Source organism: Gobius niger, assembly GCF_951799975.1.
Source record: "Gobius niger genome assembly, chromosome: 1".
Classification (NCBI taxonomy): domain Eukaryota; kingdom Metazoa; phylum Chordata; class Actinopteri; order Gobiiformes; family Gobiidae; genus Gobius; species Gobius niger.
This window is the reverse complement of record NC_136852.1, coordinates 25,744,747-25,766,791: the sequence shown is the minus strand read 5'-3', so window position 1 is coordinate 25,766,791 and position 22,045 is coordinate 25,744,747. Positions and strand designations below refer to the sequence as shown.

General features: G+C 42.0%; 1 protein-coding gene across 1 annotated transcript in view; it reads right to left on the bottom strand.

Annotated features, from left to right (window-relative positions):
- Positions 1–1,813: 1,813 nt before the first annotated feature.
- LOC306964444 (melatonin receptor type 1B-like) overlaps positions 1,814–22,045 on the bottom strand; it is a 40,557-nt gene continuing 20,325 nt past the window's right edge. Inside the window, exons 2-3 of the mRNA XM_079558434.1 lie at positions 3,864–3,982; positions 1,814–3,628 (exon numbers count right to left, since the gene is read on the bottom strand). Of these exons, the coding sequence (XP_079414560.1) occupies positions 2,882–3,628; positions 3,864–3,982 (866 nt within the window). The 3' untranslated portion in view covers positions 1,814–2,881. The remainder of the gene's footprint in view (positions 3,629–3,863; positions 3,983–22,045) is intronic.

Genomic DNA, 22,045 nt, shown 5'->3' with positions numbered 1-22,045 from the left:
AGAGAAATAAATAAATACATACAAAAATAAATAAATAAATAGAGAAATAAATAAATAAATAGAGAAATAAATAAATATATAAATAAATAAATAAATACAAAAATAAATACAGAAATAGAGAAATAAATAGAGAAATACAGAAATAAATGTATAAATAAATACAAAAATAAATAAATATGTAAATAAATAAATAAATACAGAAATAAATAAATATATAAATAAATAAATACAGAAATAAATGCACTTATTCTCATAATTGCACGCATTTCTTTGCAAATTTTATCTTTTTTAAATTTATTTATTTATTTATTTATTTATGTATATATTTATAGTTTTGGCAGCCACGGTCCTCCATAATATTGTGTTAAAAGACTGCGTTTAGCAGGCTTTTTTCTGCTATTGGATATGAATTGTTTTTTTGTTTTGTTTTTTGTCACTAGTACAGACATAAAAATAAACATATTTCCCTGTAATCGCACCATAGCTGCAGATATTCGATATGATTTGGTTACTTATTCTACTTTTAGGCTAAAAGCTTTAAATCAGGCACCACAGACAAACATAATGTCTGGTAAAGATTTGAGGCTTCACAAGATAGAAGATATACATCTGTTCAGCAAGTGCTGCATTCACACTGGCTGCCATTAGAACAACAAATGAAAGGTTCTGTGCCCGATTTCTGTTTGAGGTCCAGAATTCTGAACATCCTGATTCTTTACAGGCACAAGGATGATTGTTCAGAAAGTGTGGCAGAGCACGTTTAACTGAACTACCAAAAAAAAGAGCAAACAAATATCGGATACAGTCTCATCAACATTTGTTTACATGATAACGCACATGGTCATTCGAAGTATTGTATATACTGTAGTTACTAAGACAGAATTACTAAGTAGTGCTTGGATGACTGGAGGACTTTGAATATAACACCAAACCAGACAAATCAACATAGGCTGTTTTGTGTTTATTTTAATATAACATCCACCTATGTCAACACATTATGTTATCCTACTACTTTTGAAATATTGTTGGACCAACTTCACTGATAAATCACTGAAGAATATGGCCGGTCCATTGTAAGATGTTGCCTTGATTCATTATGGTATTGATTAAAAAAAGGTTCTTGGCTGGTCTTGATGCATAATTCAAAGTCCTATATCTAAATGAGATCATTTTCAGGATGAGCGTTGTAGATTTCATCACAGTGTGTTAAACCAGTTTCCACAAATACAATGGAGCAGTACAAACATTCAGTGCACTAAATCACAGCAGTATTACAGCAGTACATTACTAATACATGATGGAAACCCAGTCGAGTGGATTTCACATTGAAGAGAATGTGTTACTAAGCTCTGTTGCCGTGGCGTAGACAGGAGGCAGGAAGTCTCAAAGAAATTATATGCAACAAATAGTATCAATAGTATTAATCAGTTTTGGTTTGAAGTTTTGTCCTCACTTTTGTCATCAGGGCCTTAGAGCATTTACTTGATTTAAAGCCAACTTTTGTTTGTTTTTCCACACACCATGCAGCTTTTTTCAGTACTGTAGCTTCCTCATGATTGATTTAAGTTTTCATCACTTGATTGAATTGGCAGGGTTTGCAGTGTGATTTGTGAAGTGCGTTCTACTTGTAAATCATTCTGTTTTTGATTGATCCGATTCATAATCAATCTGCCTGAATGTATTAAAATTTCTTTATTTGAATAATTACAGGGCTCTGAATATTTCCTGAACCCAATAGTGCCTTCTGTGTCACAGCCATATCTTTGTTAATGAGGCTTTGGTATTGACATTTTTTTGGGGGGCATTTGACGGCCAAATAGAAATGGGGGTATCTTCACATAATGTCCAATGGCCATACTGAGGCCAGAGGAAATGATAAAAGATCAAAGGTCTCCATGCTGCCAAATTTTGAGCAGAGTAGTGGTGTTATTAGTGTCTGGTAAGTGCCTGCCAATAATAAACTCAGTGGTTGACCGATATGACATGACAGGCCGCTGATATGGCCTTCAGCAGCATCCGCTGGTTAAGTGTTTGACAAAGGCCAATTGCTGAAATGCTGATGACCTGGATCTCGTGCCAAGGTCAAACCAAAACGGATTAAACTACTGGCATACATCTTCCATCAGCATGTCTCCTTTATCTTAGTTTCACAGTAGATCATATTATAGACTCTTTGGCACAAAAGTACAACACATAGATGGCACAAATAACCCTGTTGCTGTTCATGGAGTTTTCCAAATTTCATATAAACTCCGATCTTTTCAAAAGCTTATCCAAAAAATGTAGATTTATCATACAGTTTTGACATGTTCCAGTCTTTTTCTTTAGTCCATTAAAACAGTAGCATCACCTTTCTATTCATACTTTGGTCAAAGTAACTTCTTTCAATTGTCATACAACAATGTGCAAACAATCTTAATATAGGCAATTCTTGTATCTTCAAATGCTTTTCTGTTTGCTTAACTCTAAGCCTATGCAAGTTGCATAGAACTTTCTTTTAAACTTGATGCAACTGGTGCAGTACATCACTGTCTTGGTTGCAAAACAACATGTAGTAGAGCATGCTTTTCAGCCACTTCTCGACAAATGTCCACATTTGATTGAAAGACATTCAAGAAGCTTTCAGAGTTGACGTGCCAACCAAAAACCAACTCTCATTTACTCTCATGTTTTTCTTCTAACCAAATATTGTGTTTTTCATTTCATTTTTACAGCTTTTTGGATCTTGTCTGAAAAATGTCTTCAAATTGTGTTACGCTATCCCATAATTCATCAGTTCCAGTAAGTTCAAGTCAACTTTTTAATCATGCATTTTTCCACAATTCCTACTTCATACTGTCAAAACCTTACAGAGGTTCACTGTTGGTTCACTGTTGGTTGACTATTGCGTTTCTCCTTGTTGTTCGTTATTGTTAAGTCCCGGAGATGGTTTGCTCTTCATGCCTTCGGTCCCGCCACGCGATGTTTCTTGAAAAAACAATTGCGGGTTCCAAACAGACATGACAATCCTTTTGTACTCCCTCCGAAAGTTCTGATTCAACAAGCCGTAAATAATAGCGTTAAGGCAACTGTTGAAATAAGCCATGAAGTAGCTCACGACAAACAACCATTCAGGTATTTGCGGAGCTACCAGTGCCGGGTCGATCGCCACAGCCAGTCCGATCAAATTCAGCGGCGCCCAGCAGATGGCAAAAAGCACAAAAACCACAAACATCATTATAAAGTTTCTCACGTCGCTCGGTTTTAGCCTGGGACGAACTTCAGTCTTGACTTTCCTCCTTACTTGGATGACCAAAATCCATATTCGCAAGTAGCAGAACGTCACAATGGTGATTGGAACGAAAAAATGCACCACCACCACAGCGATGGTGTAGGAAGTGCTGACGGTTTGGGCGAAGGTGCAGGAGTAAACGCGCGGGTCGTATTGGAGCGAGCCCACGAAAAAGTTCGGTACTATGGCGACTATGGTGAGGAGCCAGACGAGAGCGACCAGGAGCAGCGTTTTGCGGAAACTGAAGACTTTGTCGTAGCTGAAAGTGTGGCAGATGTAGCAGTAGCGGTTGATGGCGATGGCCGTGATGTTGAAGATGGAGCCGATGACGCTCAAGCCCATCAGAAATCCGCTCACCTGGAAACAGAGCAAGAAGAGGAGAACGGTAAAGCTTTGTTTAGGTTACACAACTGTTCTGCTCTTTCACATCCTCTCAGTCATCCCTTTTTCTAGGTTAGCAGTTCTCAAAGTTTCCACGCCAAGTACACCTCCTAAAATACATGACCTTCCAAGTACCACCACGCCTGGATTGAGATCAAATCAGGTCTAAAAAAGGTCGTAAATGGAACTAAACTATGTCGAAAACGCTCACCTTGCACTGCGTCTCTCCCAGTGACCATCCATCGTGGAAGATGGCATACAGGACTAAGGGATAGGGGTACAGGGCCACCACCAGGTCCGCGAAGGCCAGGCTCACCACGAACACGTTTCCTGGAAAGAACAGAGAGAAATGATTGCGAGGAAGGCAGAGAGTTACGGGCCGGGGACAGTTGAGGCAAAGCATCGATCAAAGTAAGAGTGGTTTATCAGGCCGAGCTAGAAATAGAGATTGTTTATTGTCTTTCACAGCAACGTTTTTACGCTTCCACCTTCTGTCACTGCAAAAGACATAGTGCGGACTTCTGATGGATCTGACCGATAGGATTCCAAGGATTCCTATATATTTCGCTTCAAATAGGAGCACTTGCTGGACTCTCGCTTCATGATTTCACAGGGTGTCAGAGAAAATAGGGAGACATACAGACATGCAAGAATGAAAACCCTTCTGGAATGTGTTTGATGAGGACAAAACATTATGACATTGACACAGGCTTAATAATAATTTCATTTACATAATAGGACTTTGAAAGATGTGATGTTGGTGGACTTGATTATTGTTGTGGCGAAGGAAGTGATGCTAATGTCATCTGGTCTGGGGTTTATATTTGGATGTGCTTACGGCTGTTGCGCAATTGCTTGGATCTACCTTTAGACTCGGCATTGCTCTCAGATTTCTCTTTTTGAAATTGATGCGATATTTTACAACACATGTGTAAGTAAATTTTCCTTTTATAGTCAAATTTTAATCATATTTTGATACTGTATGAAAGCAGCCAGTTTGGGGAGACGGCCAACAGAGCGAGTGCTCACACATTTTCCTTTTACCCTGAATTATATAGGCTCTATACTTGAGTTTTTTTCCCACACACTTCCCTAAATCTGTGCTCTTAGCCCAACAGATTGAAACTGCAAACTGACAGAACAAACATGGTGTGAACTGATTCCTCCAAGGTTCACTCACTGCATAGATGAACAGCAGGGTCAGACGAACTGTGCTTGTGATTTTTAATTGTTTCGCAGCTTGGTAAAAAGAAACAATTTCCTCTGTAAGAAAAAAAACAATACCTCTGTTGCCCTGTACTTGATAGATAAAAAATGACATGCTGCTGCCTCTCAACCAGGTCACATTTGGAAAAGAGAACTAGATCTCACTGGCTCTTAAATGTTAACAAATGAATAGCAACAATGATTTACTCACACACAACATACGTGAGTGAAATGCATTGTCCAAAGACACAACGGTAGAGTTTAACCAACCTTCGAGCTTGTGGTACTGAGTCACTAACTTAGACTACCATAGAGGAGAATATAAAGTCACCACCAATGACTTTGGTTAGCATCATATTGATGTCCCAAAGCTATTAACACATGCCTCTGCATTGCCTTATTAAGATTAGTTTAACTGGGGCATTGTAGACAAAGACACTTCAAACCCAGGGACATATTTCAGAATTAATTGTGTGGGACTTTGGCCAAGAAGCTTCAAAGCAGGACAATCCCATCCACTGGGGACATCCGGTCACCCTTGTCTCAGCAAAAGTGGAAAGGAGTATTTGACAGACTTTAGCATTTGCTTTGTGATTTAAGCCAAACACATTATCAGAAACTGCAGTGTAGTTAACCTTTGATCTTAGTATTGCATGCAAACAAACAGTTTGCTGGAACGAAATTAGGAGTAACATTAATACAACTTTAAGCCCCTGGCCGAGTGTGCAATTGTTTAAAAGTACCTTTATGTACAAAAATCAGTCTTTTATGCGAGTTCCGTTGTTTCATAAAAATTGCTTTGTCGTAGGGAAAATGCAAACAGCATGTGGGTAGGTTATGGTTTTGTCTCAGCACGCAATGATTTGATTTCCATATTGATTTGGATTAGGTTTCTTGTTGGATGCCCTTGATGGTGCAATCCTATCCGTTGTTCGAACACAGACACCAAAAGTATAGCGTGTGATCCCCTGTGGCTGGTTTGGGTTTGTTTGCATACACTGTTATGGCTGGGGCTGTACGAATGAATAAACTACAGAAAACTATCATGAGAATTGGATGCAACTCAAATAACTCGAGAAGGACACGAATACACATTGTAGTTGAGTGTCACCCTTATATCGATTTTGTCCTGCTTGTTTCGGAGTCCTGGAGAGCGTCCAACTGCATTCTTATTTATTTATTTTAACTTTTTCATCACTTTGGCCTCTGTTGATTAGGGGAAAGCTGCAGGCTATAGCGAAGACTGATGTGGATCTGCTCAACGCACGTGAATAGTCAGTAACCAAGTTATCTCGATTTTTAATTTCCTATTAACAAATTTGGAAAATGTAGATGTTTCTGTTGATTGGTCAAGATAGCATAACTTTGAACAGCATTGGTATTGCTAGCCCTAACAGCCCTGACCTAATCCTAACAACCCTGACCTAATCCTAACAACCCTGACCTAACCCTAACAACCCTGACCTAACCCTAACAACCCTGACCTAACCCTAACAACCCTGACCTAACCCTAACAACCCTGACCTAAACCTAACACCCCTGACCCAACCCTAACACCCCTGAACTAATCCTAACCCTTACTACCCTGTACTAACCCTAACACCCCTGACTCAACCCTAACGACACTGACCTAAACCTAACGACACTGACCTAACCCTAACAACACTGACCTAACCCTAACCCTAACAACACTGACCTAACCCTAACAACACTGACCTAAACCTAACGACACTGACCTAACCCTAACCCTAACAACACTGACCTAACCCTAACGACTCTGACCTTAACCTAACGACACTGACCTAACCCTAACCCTAACAACACTGACCTAACCCTAACGACTCTGACCTTAACCTAACGACACTGACCTAACCCTAACAACACTGACCTAACCCTAACGACTCTGACCTTAACCTAACAACACTGACCTAACCCTAACGACACTGACCTAACCCTAACGACACTGACCTAACCCTAACGACTCTGACCGTAACCTAACGATACTGACCTAAACCTAACGACACTGACCTAACCCTAACGACACTGACCTAACCCTAACGACTCTGACCGTAACCTAACGATACTGACCTAAACCTAACGACTCTGACCTAATCCTTACGACACTGACCTAAACCTAACGACACTGACCTAAACCTAACGACACTGACCCAAACCTAACAACCCTGACCTAAACCTAACGACTCTGACCTTAACCTAACGACACTGACCTAACCCTAACGACACTGACCTAACCCTAACGACTCTGACCGTAACCTAACGATACTGACCTAAACCTAACGACTCTGACCTAATCCTTACGACACTGACCTAAACCTAACGATACTGACCTAAACCTAACGACACTGACCTAACCCTAACGACACTGACCTAACCCTAACGACTCTGACCGTAACCTAACGATACTGACCTAAACCTAACGACTCTGACCTAATCCTTACGACACTGACCTAAACCTAACGACACTGACCTAAACCTAACGACACTGACCCAAACCTAACAACCCTGACCTAACCCTAACGACTCTGACCGTAACCTAACGATACTGACCTAAACCTAACGACTCTGACCTAATCCTTACGACACTGACCTAAACCTAACGACACTGACCTAAACCTAACGACACTGACCCAAACCTAACAACACTGACCTAACCCTAACGACTCTGACCTTAACCTAACGACACTGACCTAACCCTAACGACACTGACCTAACCCTAACGACACTGACCTAACCCTAACGACTCTGACCGTAACCTAACGATACTGACCTAAACCTAACGACACTGACCTAACCCTAACGACACTGACCTAACCCTAACGACTCTGACCGTAACCTAACGATACTGACCTAAACCTAACGACACTGACCTAACCCTAACGACACTGACCTAACCCTAACGACTCTGACCGTAACCTAACGATACTGACCTAAACCTAACGACACTGACCTAACCCTAACGACACTGACCTAACCCTAACGACTCTGACCGTAACCTAACGATACTGACCTAAACCTAACGACTCTGACCTAATCCTTACGACACTGACCTAACCCTAACGACTCTGACCGTAACCTAACGATACTGACCTAAACCTAACGACACTGACCTAACCCTAACGACTCTGACCGTAACCTAACGATACTGACCTAAACCTAACGACACTGACCTAACCCTAACGACACTGACCTAAACCTAACGACACTGACCCAAACCTAACAACCCTGACCTAAACCTAACGACACTGACCTAAACCTAACGACACTGACCTAACCCTAACGACACTGACCTAACCCTAACGACACTGACCTAACCCTAACGACACTGACCTAAACCTAACGACACTGACCTAAACCTAACGACACTGACCCAAACCTAACAACCCTGACCTAAACCTAACGACACTGACCTAAACCTAACGACACTGACCCAAACCTTACGACACTGACCTAAACCTAACCCTAGCGACTCTAACAAATAATACCGTTGTAGATCTACCAGCAGAGGGCGCACTATCACGGTGAATCCGCTGCACCACCGTGGATCTGCTGCGCCTCCGCCCTGCAGCTTTCAACTATTGCCCCTGTTGGCATGTGTTCCTCCTTGGCATCAACTCATTTTCCAAAACATCCAGAGTGAACTCAAATTTCACTACTGGGCTGGCAGTGGTTGGTGAATGATCACCCAAATGTCCAAAGGTCAATGGTTCGAAACTAAAAGTGCACACATGGCTCAACACTGTAAACACATTTGTAACATAGTGTGGAGTCAGGCTAAAAAACACCCTGTGGTAATTTCCTCACGATCCATCTAAGCGAAGCCTTATTGTGCTGCCCGTCGCCGTCGGCAACATGCGGTGCCTGTATCGCACGCTAAACGCTCCATTATGTTTGCGGAGTGACCTTGCCGACGCAGCCGCACTGTGACACATAACTTATGGTTGTGCTGACGTCCGTTTGCTGCCACTTCACTTGCAGCAGCCGGTCCAGCCCTGACCTCTACACTGTACCTCTGCACCGCGCCCAGACCTGCCAACTCAGAGCTTTTTATCTCCTTTGTGCCCGATAGAGCAGCTCATTTGGCACAGAATGATTGTAACAGTGTAATTTTAAAGGCTTTACTTCAGGTCGCCCTGGGGAAAATTCTGTTTCTGGATTTAAACCATCATTCAATGCCACTGGCGCGACCTTTCAGCATATATTAGACAGCAGGGCAGTAGCCAGGACGTACATCAGGAATGTGTGAAACGATAATCCTAAAGTTTCTGTTTTAGGTTTGAATGCCAGATAAAGAAGAATAGATACATGATTAGTTTTGAGAGCTACAAAGCAAAATGTTCTTCATGTAGTTGTTGTCTTTGATCTTTCTTTTGGCTTCTACCCCTGGCAGCAAGCTGTCCAAGTTGTTATCTCAATTTCCTCGCAACAAGGAGGTGTCAGGTTCAGTTCCTGGACTCCCTGCGTTAGGCCCATGTCTCCTTGTGCAAGGCCCGTCACACCATCTATGAATGAACGAGTGTTGATGTTATGTAGCCTGAAACAAAACCGGTGCTGCCAAGTATAGCGAGTTCTTCTTCCCTCAGATAACAGCTTTATTTTCACGTCCCACCACACAACAACACTTCTTTATTTGAACCGCCTTTGTTTTATTTTTGGCATTGTGCTCATAGAAACTCCAGCATAACAATCCTGGCTGGCACAAGCCCGGAAAATAATAAAAGTCATTTAGAAACTTTGGAAACCCTATTCAAAAGTATGTGATTGTGGCCTGCTCCGAATCAGTCAAGTAAATGTGTTTTAAATCAAACTGTTTTTTTCTCCACTTCGATAAATGTTGGCCAGCGTCCTTTCTGGCAGTAAGGTGAGAGTGCACCGTGCAATTTGCTACCACCTTACTATCAACAAAGGGCATCCAACCCACCAAAATCGAGCCACGGTTAAAGTTGGTTTATAGAAAAGCAATCCAATAAGCAGATGTCCCCCCTGCTCTCTATCAGTGGGTATATTTGATTATTTCCCCTTCGTGGTTCGATCGTATCTATACAGTGCATGGAGAAAGCATCCTGTATATGAGGTGCGGTTGTAAATACACTGCCGTGTCCGCGGGTGACACATGAAACAGAGCAGCGGATGTGAAATACAAGCCCCCTCCTCGTAATGGCTTTTAATGCGTCAGTCACCGGGCCCTGAGTCAGCACTGCGGCCCATACATGTGCACACACACAATGGAAAAAAGAAAGGGGCGAACATTGCAAGAACTACGGCAAGTGAGAGTGAATGGTGCACTGCAGACTCCAACGCTCACTCGGAGAGCTAAAGTGGATGTGCAAACGTTTAGACCTCAAGAGTCCCTATTGCGGTGTGTCTTACTATAGAGCAAAGGGACACCAGAGATGATTCCTAAAGCGCTGATGAGGTCGGTGTGCTCTCTTAGGTTTCCTCCAGGTGCGACAGTTTCCCATGCCACCAAAAACATATAGGGACACTTCTGTTGCTGGAACAGGGGGAACTCAGTGGGACTTTCCCAATTGAATAGAGTAACCTCTTACTCCCCGCCTTAACCAAGCGCATTATCCCCAATTTGGCTTTATCCAAATCTAAAAGCTGACCAAAACGTGACAAAAAGTGACCTAGTGGAGAGCCTCTGCCGTGTGCTGGGCCCCGGGCAGCACAGAGCGGGACAAGAACAGACTGAACAAGCTGGTCAGGAGGGCCTGCTCCGTCCTGGGCTGCCCCCTTGGACTCAGTGGAGGAGGTGAGGGACAGGAGGGTGTTAGCCAAGCTCACCTCCATCATGGACAACACCTCCCACCCACTGCACGGGACTGTAGAGGAGCTGAGCAGCTCTTTCAGTGGCAGACTGAGACACCCTCAGTGCAGGACGGAGCGCTACCGCAAAGCCTTCATCCCCACTGCTGTCAGACTGTGCAATAAGACTGTAAAGTAACATGTGCAATAATCTCTGTATCAGCTGCACTTTATTGACAACCTGCACTAGGACTGTAACTTTACACCCAGATATTCTACTTATGTTTTATCCTATTTTAATTTATTATTATTCCCCTATTGTTATAACTCTGCCCCCTAAGATTTTTTTTACCTATTGTACATAAGATACCTCGTTTTCTACTATATAACTGGTTGCACATTTTCCTGTCTGTTTTTGCACACTCTGAGTGATCTTCTTGAACGCCGACTGTAAGTGAATTTCTCCATTGTGAGATCAATAAAGGATTATCTTATCTTATCTTATCTTATCTAAAAAAGCAATGAAAAGGCAACGAAAACATGACAAAAAAGTAACATAAAAACGAAAAGGAAAAAAAAAAAGTGACAAAAGTGTGGTGAAAATGCGACAAAAAAGAACCCAAAAAAAAGCAATGGAAAAGAAGCATAAATGGTCAAAATGTGACAAAACGTGGCAACAACGTGACAAAAAAGTTATGCTCACTTTTGTAAGTCTTAGCTTTCAAATGAGGCATTACATGTAACCAGGTGGTTAAACAATGTTTTGGGGTCTTTTATTTCTATGGTTTCAAAATTTGTACCGCCCCGCCTGTGAAGTCAGTCTCCGTTCGTAGCACTCTCTTTGATTGTGTGATTTCAGAAAGGAGTGCACGCTCGTGAGTTTGTTAGTGTCGGGGCTGGTATGGGTTGACCGGGCACCTACTCGTGAGTGTTCTCTCCATTTCATGTTCTTTTAAAAGTACAGTTAGTCCGTTGACTTATTGGTGCATTTGAACTGTTTGGCAAAGGTTTGAGGAGGGTGCTGAGGTTGATGGAGCTTGATCATTTTCTTTTGAAAATTCTGTTCCTGCTCTCATTTTGCAAACTAACCAGGGCTTTGTGGTTAAAGAAGGAGGAATTTAACTGTTTACTTATTTACATATTTCACACTCTGTATCCTCATTTCTTACAGACTATCACTTTAATAAATAGATAATATACATTAGACATGTATAAAGCAGAGTGAAGTGGATCATTTATTTCTCTTGCATCAATCCAGAAGGTGTTATTAAAAGACTTATTGCTTTTTGGATAACAGCGCCCCCAGATCCCCACCCACCCCATAAAATGAAGAAAATGACTTTTCACTTTGTATTTTCTAAGAAGAAAGTTAATTCTGTTGATTACAAATTGTGCTTTGAAAGTTAGCAATGAATTCGTAGTGGATTTGTTTTTGCAAATTCCCCACTCAAAAAACATTTAATTTTCCCTTGTAAAACTGCCTGTAACTGTATGTTGTTGTTTTTTGAACGAGCCATTCTGGGTTGCCTGAGAGATGGCTTTCTGGTCCAGAGCTTCACTGTGTGGAGTTTGTTTGTTCCTTGGCTAAAGATGTGGAGTTGGCTCCTGCACTGTGGTCGTCCTCCCGAGGCATTAGATGAAGGATGGGTCAACGCAGTTTACGAGTTTATCCACCGTTTTGTACTGAACGCTCAGCTAGAAAACCATGCAAATCCTTCCCCGTAGGTGCATTTTTCTCAATGAAGCTTATATCCTAGGGCAGACAAGTTTGAAAACCGCAGTGTCTGTGGAGCAAAGGGATATAAGTTCAGGAACCGCGATTGAGCCCCAAAACCCATCTCAAATCCGCAGAGGAAAGTCAGGTTCAACTGGAGGTCAGGGGCACTGTCTGTCATTTCAGCTCACGCCTGAAATAACTCACCACTTCAGGGACTGCTTTTGTACAGTTCTGGGGTTTTTGGAGAAGCAGGGCTCCGGCAACAAGATGCTCCTCGGATTTATGATGCTCCCAAAATACTTCCCTGGTTCACGTTGACATTAGCAGACTGCGCAACAAGCCAGGAAACATTGCCGTGGCTGAGTTGGCAAAGAGCTTTCATGTAAACAAGTATTTTGCAAAGTGAAAGACCGCGACTTTTGGAAGTGTGCATGAACCGAGCCGATGCATCGAATTACGGTTGGAAAATGCTCACTGTGAAATGAACAAGCAATTTCACTCAATGCAATCTTTTGTTAATAACCTTACGTTTGCTCTCCTACCTGCTGACCTCATGAAGTGGTGCTCCTCTCAGCTATTTCAGATTGTCAAATTCCCTCCACCACAAAGCATGTTTTTGCTCGCCATGTCAGCTATTTTGCTAGAAGATAGTAGAGGATAGAAATAAGAGCCGGTTCACTCTGGCCCATTTTCAAATTGATTTTCAGTTGAACAGAGGAACAAAGTTTTTTTTCTTTTTCTTTTCAGCAACAATGTGACTGATTCCGGGCTGGATCTGCATTGAGCAAATTGGTAAGAGATCTATAAGCCAAAACCGGATATGCATCATTGTCTGCCATGATAAGAAGTGTCCGAGGGCTGTCAGTGAGGAAGGAGGTAGGCAAAGGAGCCTGTGTGCTTTATGCATAGCGATTAGGAGTTTTGTGCCATCCCATAAGCCACTGCGCCGCCACCTTCCACAGCCCCCGCCCTGGAGTGATTCACTGTTGATTTGACAGGCGCACATTTAATTCAGCAAGAAAAAAAACTGCACAGCCAAACTTTAGGAAAGTGACAAAATAAATGTAAGAGTCACTACAGCACAGTCACATCTCACTGTGTTAAAAATCCGCCTCAGTAAATGGGCTAACTTAAGCCACATGGATCATTTGCAGACATTGTGCAGGAGCAGACCTCACTGTGTGTTAATGCGGCATCTTTCTCTGAGGATGAACCAAAGGACAGGATTTGGAGGAATATTTAACCACAGCATTTTTTATTTCTGTGATGAAGCTGTAGCTGTGGAGGGTAAATCTGAAACAGCTTTTTATCATCGGCTGTTTTTTGTAGTCCAATACTATATGGGGTATATAGTTGGCATTAGAGATGCACCGATCCAGCTTTTCTGCTACCGATACTGATACTGGGTTTTGAGTAACCCGATATTTACAGTGGGACAGATGGTAGAGCAGGTCGCCTCATGATTGGAAGGTCAGGGGTTCGAATCCAGCCTCCTGAAGGTGGTCGTTGTGTCCTTGCTTCACCCACCTTGCCGCCAGTGTCTGCGTACATTGGTGTGGGAATGGGTGAGTGGTTCCTTACTGTAAAGCGTTTTGAGTGCCTTGTAGGTGGAAAAGCGCTATATAAGTTAAAACCGTTTTACCATTTTATTGTCAAGATATTACGGATCAATTATCAATTATATCTATTGATAAACTGTTTGATAAACATTTAACAAAGATCACTGGACTTTTCTACCCTAAATATCCTAGGGTATATGACAGGCTTTAGGTTGCATTAAAGGGACTATACAGAGTTTAAAAATGTTAAAACTATGTATTTTCCTCCCCCTACATGTTGACCCCAGACCTATTCACCACATAGGTTTGCAGAAGCTGCAGTTATGCATAAGACGTGTGGTGGCTGTAATGAGTATGAAATGACCAACTTGCATAGAGCCCCTTTAATATAGACAACTCACATGAAGTGATCTGATCATTACAAATATGTTAGATCAGTTATTTCTTAAACTAAAACACAAGCACATGGCTTCCCAGCCTTGATTATTTTTTGTTTGCATGCTAGCTTTAGCATACTGATGCTAACCGCACGTCGTTTTTCATTTTGCACGGCGATCAAAAATGCGTTTGTGATTTGTTGTGTAAAATTATGTTTTTAAGACATGTTTTTAAGCTATTATCGGTTCAGTATCGGATATTAGTCGATACCCGATTTATTTATTTTTTCAGTATCGGCTCCGATATCTGATGCCAGTATCGGATCGGTGCATCCCAAGTTTTTGTGAACCAGCAGTTGGTGATGTCACTTCCCCTGTTGTTTCCACCACTGGGTGAGGACGGTCATATTGGGAAAACGCAGCTGAAGCTCTAGTTCCTAACTGCAAAAGGATCTAACAGTTGAACTTATCACGTGACGAGGGGATAGGAGCTAGGATCAGGACATTAGGAGCTATTATTGCAGGGATTCGGATTCAGCCCTATTGCCTTTTCCCTCACTCTAACATAAAGACTGTAAATGACCAGGAAACATGGTAATATTAATGTTTGTAAACAGATGTGCAAAATGCAATATCACTCATTATTTCTGAAGTTGAACCAAACAGAAACTGAACAAAGTTAGAAAACGTGTCCAAAAGTAGCCGTAATAATGCACAGGACCTGTCAAGATGCGCGTTTAGGTGTGTTTTCCTTGCTCGTGCTCTTCACCTCAAATGCTCTGTGCCTGTTTCAACTCGGCAGTTCCTTCTGTAAAATGTGATGAATTCTCATGTCTATATTCCCTGTGGACGTTAGCTGTGAAAGGACAAACTTAAAACAGTCCTCTCTTCTTCACCTTAAAAGACTCCGGTGCTGCACTGTTTCACTTTACTGTTTTGTGTACCGTATGCTGTAGAATTTTAATTACCCGCTGTTGCTATCGACATGAATCAGTGGATTCAGTTCAGTTCAGATTCATGTCGAGGGAATAGAACCCCAAACCACCTCAAAGGTGGAGGTATACGCACACAACAGGAAGTCTCATACACATTTGCATTAACGGCCATAAGGATAATTAGCATTTAACCTTAATCTTAACCTTTCCAAACCAGTAATGCCAGTCCCATCGGATCCTTGGGCAAGACATTTCCACCACATTCATGCCTGTCTTTACATGATTGATGGAGAGGCCATTGGTGTGGTATGCCTGCCATGTCTGTGGCCCTCTGTCCCAGGGCAGCTTTAGCAACAGAGTAGCTCATATTGTGTGACAGCAGAACAGCAGTAGAGGAAGAGTAGAGATTTCCCAAATCGATTTGACTCGATTCACTTCACAAGGACCCGATCCGATTCACGATTCAATTTGAGTGATTTTTGACGATTGAGTTAAGGATGTCACGCAGAACCAATTTCACTTGGATATGGAAGACATTCTCAGAAGAACTAATGCTGAAAATGATAGAAACTTACTCTAACTTGGTAAATGAGTAAAAATATGAATATTTGCATTAAGAATTGAACTCCACTTTGTTGCCATGTGCCATGTAATGACACACTGGCACAGCCAATCAGGCCTTTGACAGTAAATGGCTGCCACCTATACAGCAGAGTGAAGCTCTTCAGGGCAAGACTTTATAAACCACAAAATCTTTGTTTGGAAGATATGCGGGACAAGAAAGCATGTGTGTAAAAGCCGTTTTGCTACCCGGAGGACTACAAAATGAAGAGCAGAAGTGCAACAAGAACGTTTCTATCTCATTTAGTGAGTTATTGCAGTCAAAAATGACCTTGTGATTGATTTAAGGTAAACCAAGAAAGCACCAAACTGTAATGACAGCATAAAAGGAACGGTATTTATGTATACAATACAAATTGCTTATTGGAAAAAGACAGCAGGGTCTCGTTTCGTTCCAGGTCAAATCGACTGAACTTTTCCATACACCAGGATGCTGAACTCTCCCCTTCCATCCCTCTGTTGCCCCATATTGTACATGTATTGACTCTGCTCTATATTCAACAATATTGTCATTGATCGGGCCAAATGCTTGAGAGTAACAGAATTGACAAGTCACCTGACTGAACTGAAGAGACTGAAGAAGCCCCAGAACCACCGTTTGAGAACCACTGCCAGTATCATTTTTAGTTTCAATCCCTCTCTCCACTCGCCATCTCTACGGAGGACCACTGGACGAGGCTTTCCCCCCCCTTTGAAAAGAGACACTTTCCCTGGGCCTGCTAAATGCTAAATAAATGAGAGCGGATTCTGCCCTGACGTCAGATATCGTTACGTAAAATGTTACACAATTCGAGCTGAAAGTTTAATAAGTGCCGTGTTGAGCGTTCTTTGATCGAGGAGTGCTGTGAGGACGTGCCTCTGTACCACTACCCCACTCCGCGATGCCGAGGGAGAATAGACTTCAGGCTTTAAAATGCATGAGAAATACCAGGAGAAAAGGGATTTGCTGTATCGTACGGATGCTAAATGCTAAATACTGGTTATCCACGCCAAACAGTACGGTGATTGCGTAAAGAGGCCCCAATACGTCATCTCGGCTTATGGGCTTTCTGTTTGTGTTGGCAGCATCACTGGTGGTTCTGATCTTTTACTTTCCATTCCTCGTCATTCCTAATTTGGTATGGAGATGATGAATTTCAAGGAGGCATAATGTAAAAATCGAACGCATGAATTAGGACACTGTTCTTATTGTCACAACTTAAACGCGATCGCTGAAAACACCAAGCACATTTAATGGATTATTTTTTTGACATTAAAATAAAGCCACATTTTAAATCTTGAAATTGATCAAATAAAAAATCTCTAGAACTCTAAAGCTCTGCCACGTGGTCCAAATCAAACCTCATGAGGGCCCAAGTTAGGACAACACTCCCTACTTTTGTCTATTGGTGTATGAATGAGAGTATGAATGGGTGAGTGGATCCTTGCTGTAAAGCGCTTTGAGTGCCTAATGTAGGTGGGAAAGCGCTATATAAGTGGAGACCATTTTCCATTGGCCAGTAGAGGCATCTTTGTCGTTTCTGCCACGAAAAGGATACAAGGAGTCATTGGCAACTGGGCTGTTTAAGTGTCCTTGCACGTTTGGAACGGGACAAAAATACTTTCAATAGTTGGCAACAGCAAGAAGAAAATCCTCTTACAGAAGATGAAGAATCAATAGGACAGTGAAGAGTTGTCGTCGCCACTTGGCCTCTTAGTTCAGTTGTTTTCATGGAAAAGCATTAGGCAGGTGCATTCTTGTCAAGTGACGTTACATTTAAGAAGATGTTTTCCTAGCAGCTAATTCTGTCTTCCTGTTGTATCAAAGAGGTCTGTGATTGGAACGATACAACACTTTCTGAGATATTGGCTGTTGGCAGAGTTACAGATGGTGCTGGTTTTGAACAGAAACAAAAAGCAGGAATGGCTGCCCGGCCAGGCGGACCTTTGACATTCCTGCATGCTATACTTGTTTCTCTAATTCTGAGGACTCTTTAGAAGCATATGGCAAATACAAACACATTTGTAAAACAATTGAAAAATATTGATCCGCCGTTATATCGCAATATTACGTCGCACGATTCTCATATCCATATTTAAATATTTATTTGGGGGGGAAATGTTCATTGCGGCATCTCTTTGGTCCTGCACTTTTACTCCCGCCCACTATGTGGCAGCGCACAGCGCAGCCCGCTTGGGTTCCAATAGAATAACGTGAGCTTTAGAGAAACCCAGCAAAGTTTTCACTATGGAGGAGAAGGAGTTATGAGACGCTCTGGGACACTTTTAGAACTCTACATCTAGCCAAGCGAAGATAGAAACCTGGATTATTAGGAGAGTCACATGCATATTTGGCTATGTTGTTCACTTTCTCTGCTTAGCCTTTCGTCGTGTTTTGGCGTCCTGTTTTTACCACTCAACACAGCAAAATGGATTTATCTTCGTAGCATTTTATTGTGGGAGCGATCGTATATTTCTGTTATTACTGATCGCTAAGTACTCCAACTAGAGGTCACAATAATAGTCTAATACAGTGGTCCCTCGCTTTAATGTGGGTCACCTTTTGTGGTCTTGCTCTTTTGCGGATGAATTGTTAGCACAATTGTGCATGCTTGTTTACAGTGTATGAATGCCATACACGCATTGTGTTCTGCATCCTGATTGGCTAGTCGCAGAGTGAGCCTCCAGAGAGGATCTTTGTTTGTCCTGTCAACACATCAGCGCACACACAGAGTCACAGCAGCACAGGCCGGGCATGAGTGGGTCCGACTCCGCGTTTACTTAAATAAACACCGCTAGCAGGTGGAGCTCGCCTCAGCTAAACACTCGCCTTCTGAAGCCTGAAACTGCTACGATAAAACTTGGTCGTAGCTACGATTGTCTCTTGGTTTGAACAACCACACAGCGAAGACGAGTGCAGCTCACAATGTTACCATCCCCACGTCGGTAATGTGACATCTAAAAATCTTATAAGACAAAATAAAATCACACAATGTTCACCAGGTATAAGGGAAAACCCATGAACTAGTGAGAGAAGTGTATACAGTTTGTGGTGAGGGGTTTTACAGCCTTAAAACATATATAATAGTTTAGAACGTAACCCTCGCAATAAAGGAGGGAACACTGTACTTCAATATCGGTATATATCGTATCGTATCATGACCTGTGTATCGGGATACGTATCGTATTGCCTGAGAAAGGCAATACACACCCCTACAAGCGGCTGATGTGTAAATCTTTTATAGTGAGTGTTTCTGTTTAATTCAGTGTATACTGTACTGTACAGCACAGTAGATTCAGATTCTTCTCAGTGGGGAAAGTTCTCTCAAATCAAATGCACAAATAATTATGTTGAGGACTTCTATTTTTAGAGCTTCATTAGTGTTTTGCTGTGCAGTGTTTTACCTCAGCTCTGTATGTGCAAGACAAGTTCTGAGAACAAAGTTGACATTTTGGCAACAAAGTGTTCTTTTGACACCAGAAAGTGCAGTGCTTTGTGAGTTGAGACTTTATAAGAAATACTGCAGTGTGCAGTGTGTCAAGTAAATGATATTTTATAGAAACGGTGTCTTGTGCATTGAGGAAAAGCTATAATGTGAAGATATATCATAATGCTATGGTTTACATATCTGAATGAATGCAGTCACAGAGTTCATTTAACACTCTGCGTTTGTTTGTTTATTTGGGGGAAAGCCACGGTGAGTCACAGAGGAGACACTGCTGGCTTCAGTCCATCTCATTAAAACTCCCCCTCACTGTGATAATGCAACAACATACAGTTCGCACGCAACTGAAAAGGCCAGTCTGCACGAGTGGGTGAGTGGGCAGAAGAAAGATAAAAATATTATGGGACAAAGAACATGGAGAGGTGAGAGACACATGACGTACAATCAATGCAAATGTTTAATTATACAACTGGGCGCATGAAACGTCTTGTATTATGCACAAACCTACCTTTCTGTGCACCTTACCATTGGCAATATTAAACATTTCACAAAAAACTGGTCAAAGTAATTAGCTGGAATTGCCGAGCGTACGCAACACCTCGACTCATCCTTTGCTTTCACAGAGACAGGCACTTTGAAAAGGCTAAAAACACACACACAAAAACAATATCTGATGAGAGCCATTAGCAAGAAAGGCTTTGGCTAGAATGAGAGCGCTTGTCAAATTAAGCAGTTTGAACTTTAAAAACAGCATGTGGGGGGAAAAGATCGAGCGTCGGCAGGACTATAGAAAAATACCTCAGTAAGTATGTTTTGAGGAAATAACATTCAACATTACATGCAAAAAAAAGTTTGCTTAATGAGACCCAAAGTGTGGTGTGTAAGAAGAGTGAAAGAGGGGAAACAAAGACAGCCCTCTATCTACCCTCTACGTTCGTCTTCTCTGGCCCAAAAGTCACAATGGCCTGGGTGTAGTTATACTAATGAGACTGAGATACTCTTCAGGGCAGTAAAGCCAGTTAATGACACCACCCCAGAGTAAACTAGAGCAGAGCCGATACCTACTGTTGTATATCAAGGTGAGAGCAGTAAAAAAAAAGAAATAAGGTGGAGGCTCGCACTTCTCTTTGGTCCTCGTGGAGGGGGTGTTGACATTAACTCTAGCACAACTCTCTAACAACTCCAGAAGGTACTCTGTATTATGGGATCCTATGCAGACTTAACATCTCCCAGAAACAACTTAAAAGCCTATTATTATTTCTAAAGATAGAGTTTCCTTCTGTGACATCTCTCAGGGGGGTAGCATATTTTTAACCACCCTGGATTTTGCTCTCTAGATTATTAAAGTCTTCGCTTTGATTAACAGGCCTTGGGTTATTGTTAGAGTTCGGGCCCTTTTTCGGAACATGCTCTGTAGGAGGAGCAGCACATCTATGGCCAGGGCTGCACGATTAACGTTTATCGAATCTAATTTGAGGTTTCAGCTACTCCGATTACCAAACCTCAAGGCACTGAGGTTTGTTTTTGCCCCTGCTTTGCGCCTCCGCTGGTTGAGTGGTAGACAGAATGATCGAGCCTCGGAAGTGGCTTCAGGAGAATCACGTTTGTCTGACCTGCAGTCGCGGAAAACAAACTCCAACGTACGTCTCGCACAGTCCGAACTTCAAACTATTCTCAACGCTCGCAACAAACGACGAGGTTTTCGCGACCAGCAGGGCGAGTTGTGTCACAGAATCATCATTTGTCCGTGGAGCGGGTCGAAAAACGTCGATCGCCTCCGCCTATGCAACATCTTTACAGCAGGTTTTTGATGTAAATATGAGGCTGATTTGGATGAAATGAGCAGCGTGTGATTGGGAGAAAGTATTCATGCAGCTGAATGGGGAGAAAAAGCGTAAGAGCGACACATTTATAAAAACTAAGGATGTTTTTTTTCTGACAGCTCCATGAAAATTGCCTCTCGCAGATTTGCATCTTGTAATGACTGAGTTCCAGGATGTTTGAAAGTAGTTTTAGAAGTATCTAGGCAGCTTGATGCTCAATCACATGAAAAATAAAACATAGGCTACACGTAGAATATTCAATCTGTCAGAAAAATCGCAATTAGATTTTTTCAAACTCGTACAGCCCTATCTATGCCTGAGGAAGGGTTTTTGTATAAGAAGCAATACATCTTCGATCAATAAACACCATTGGAGAACAACTCTCAGTTAGCTATCATTTCAGTTTGATCCAATCAGTTTCTCTTATGTTCCTTTTGGATCACTAATCCTTGCTGCTGCCTAATAATCCAAAATAGACTCTCAGCCTTCATTGTCCTCCCCGCACTGCCCTTGAAAAAAGGATGATTCAAATGATTTATTTGAGGTTGCTTCGGGCTAAACTAGATTGTCCTGGGATAATAGCAATCTCTACCACCGAAGGGTCAACATTGACAAGAAATGACAATCTCACAGTCAATTATCTTTATCTTATCAATAAAGTATTAGTTATTTCAGGGAATATGTTCAAATCAACTCCATTTATTTGTTCGACAGCTTCTTACATGCAAATATACTTCAAGGTTGCCCTTTGTCCATAGTTCTTTTTACCGTCGCTGTCACTCGCGCCGGTCTGTAAGTGGTTGGATTGGTTTCACCTGCAGCGACGGGAACTTTAAACTTTAATGAAAGGAGGATGAAGCGAATGAGTCCAGAGCCACAAAAGCAATAAAAAAACGGTGCCTGTTACTCTGCCCGTGTTTGAGCTGAACGGGACACAGAGGAGACAGGGTCAAATAAAGGACGT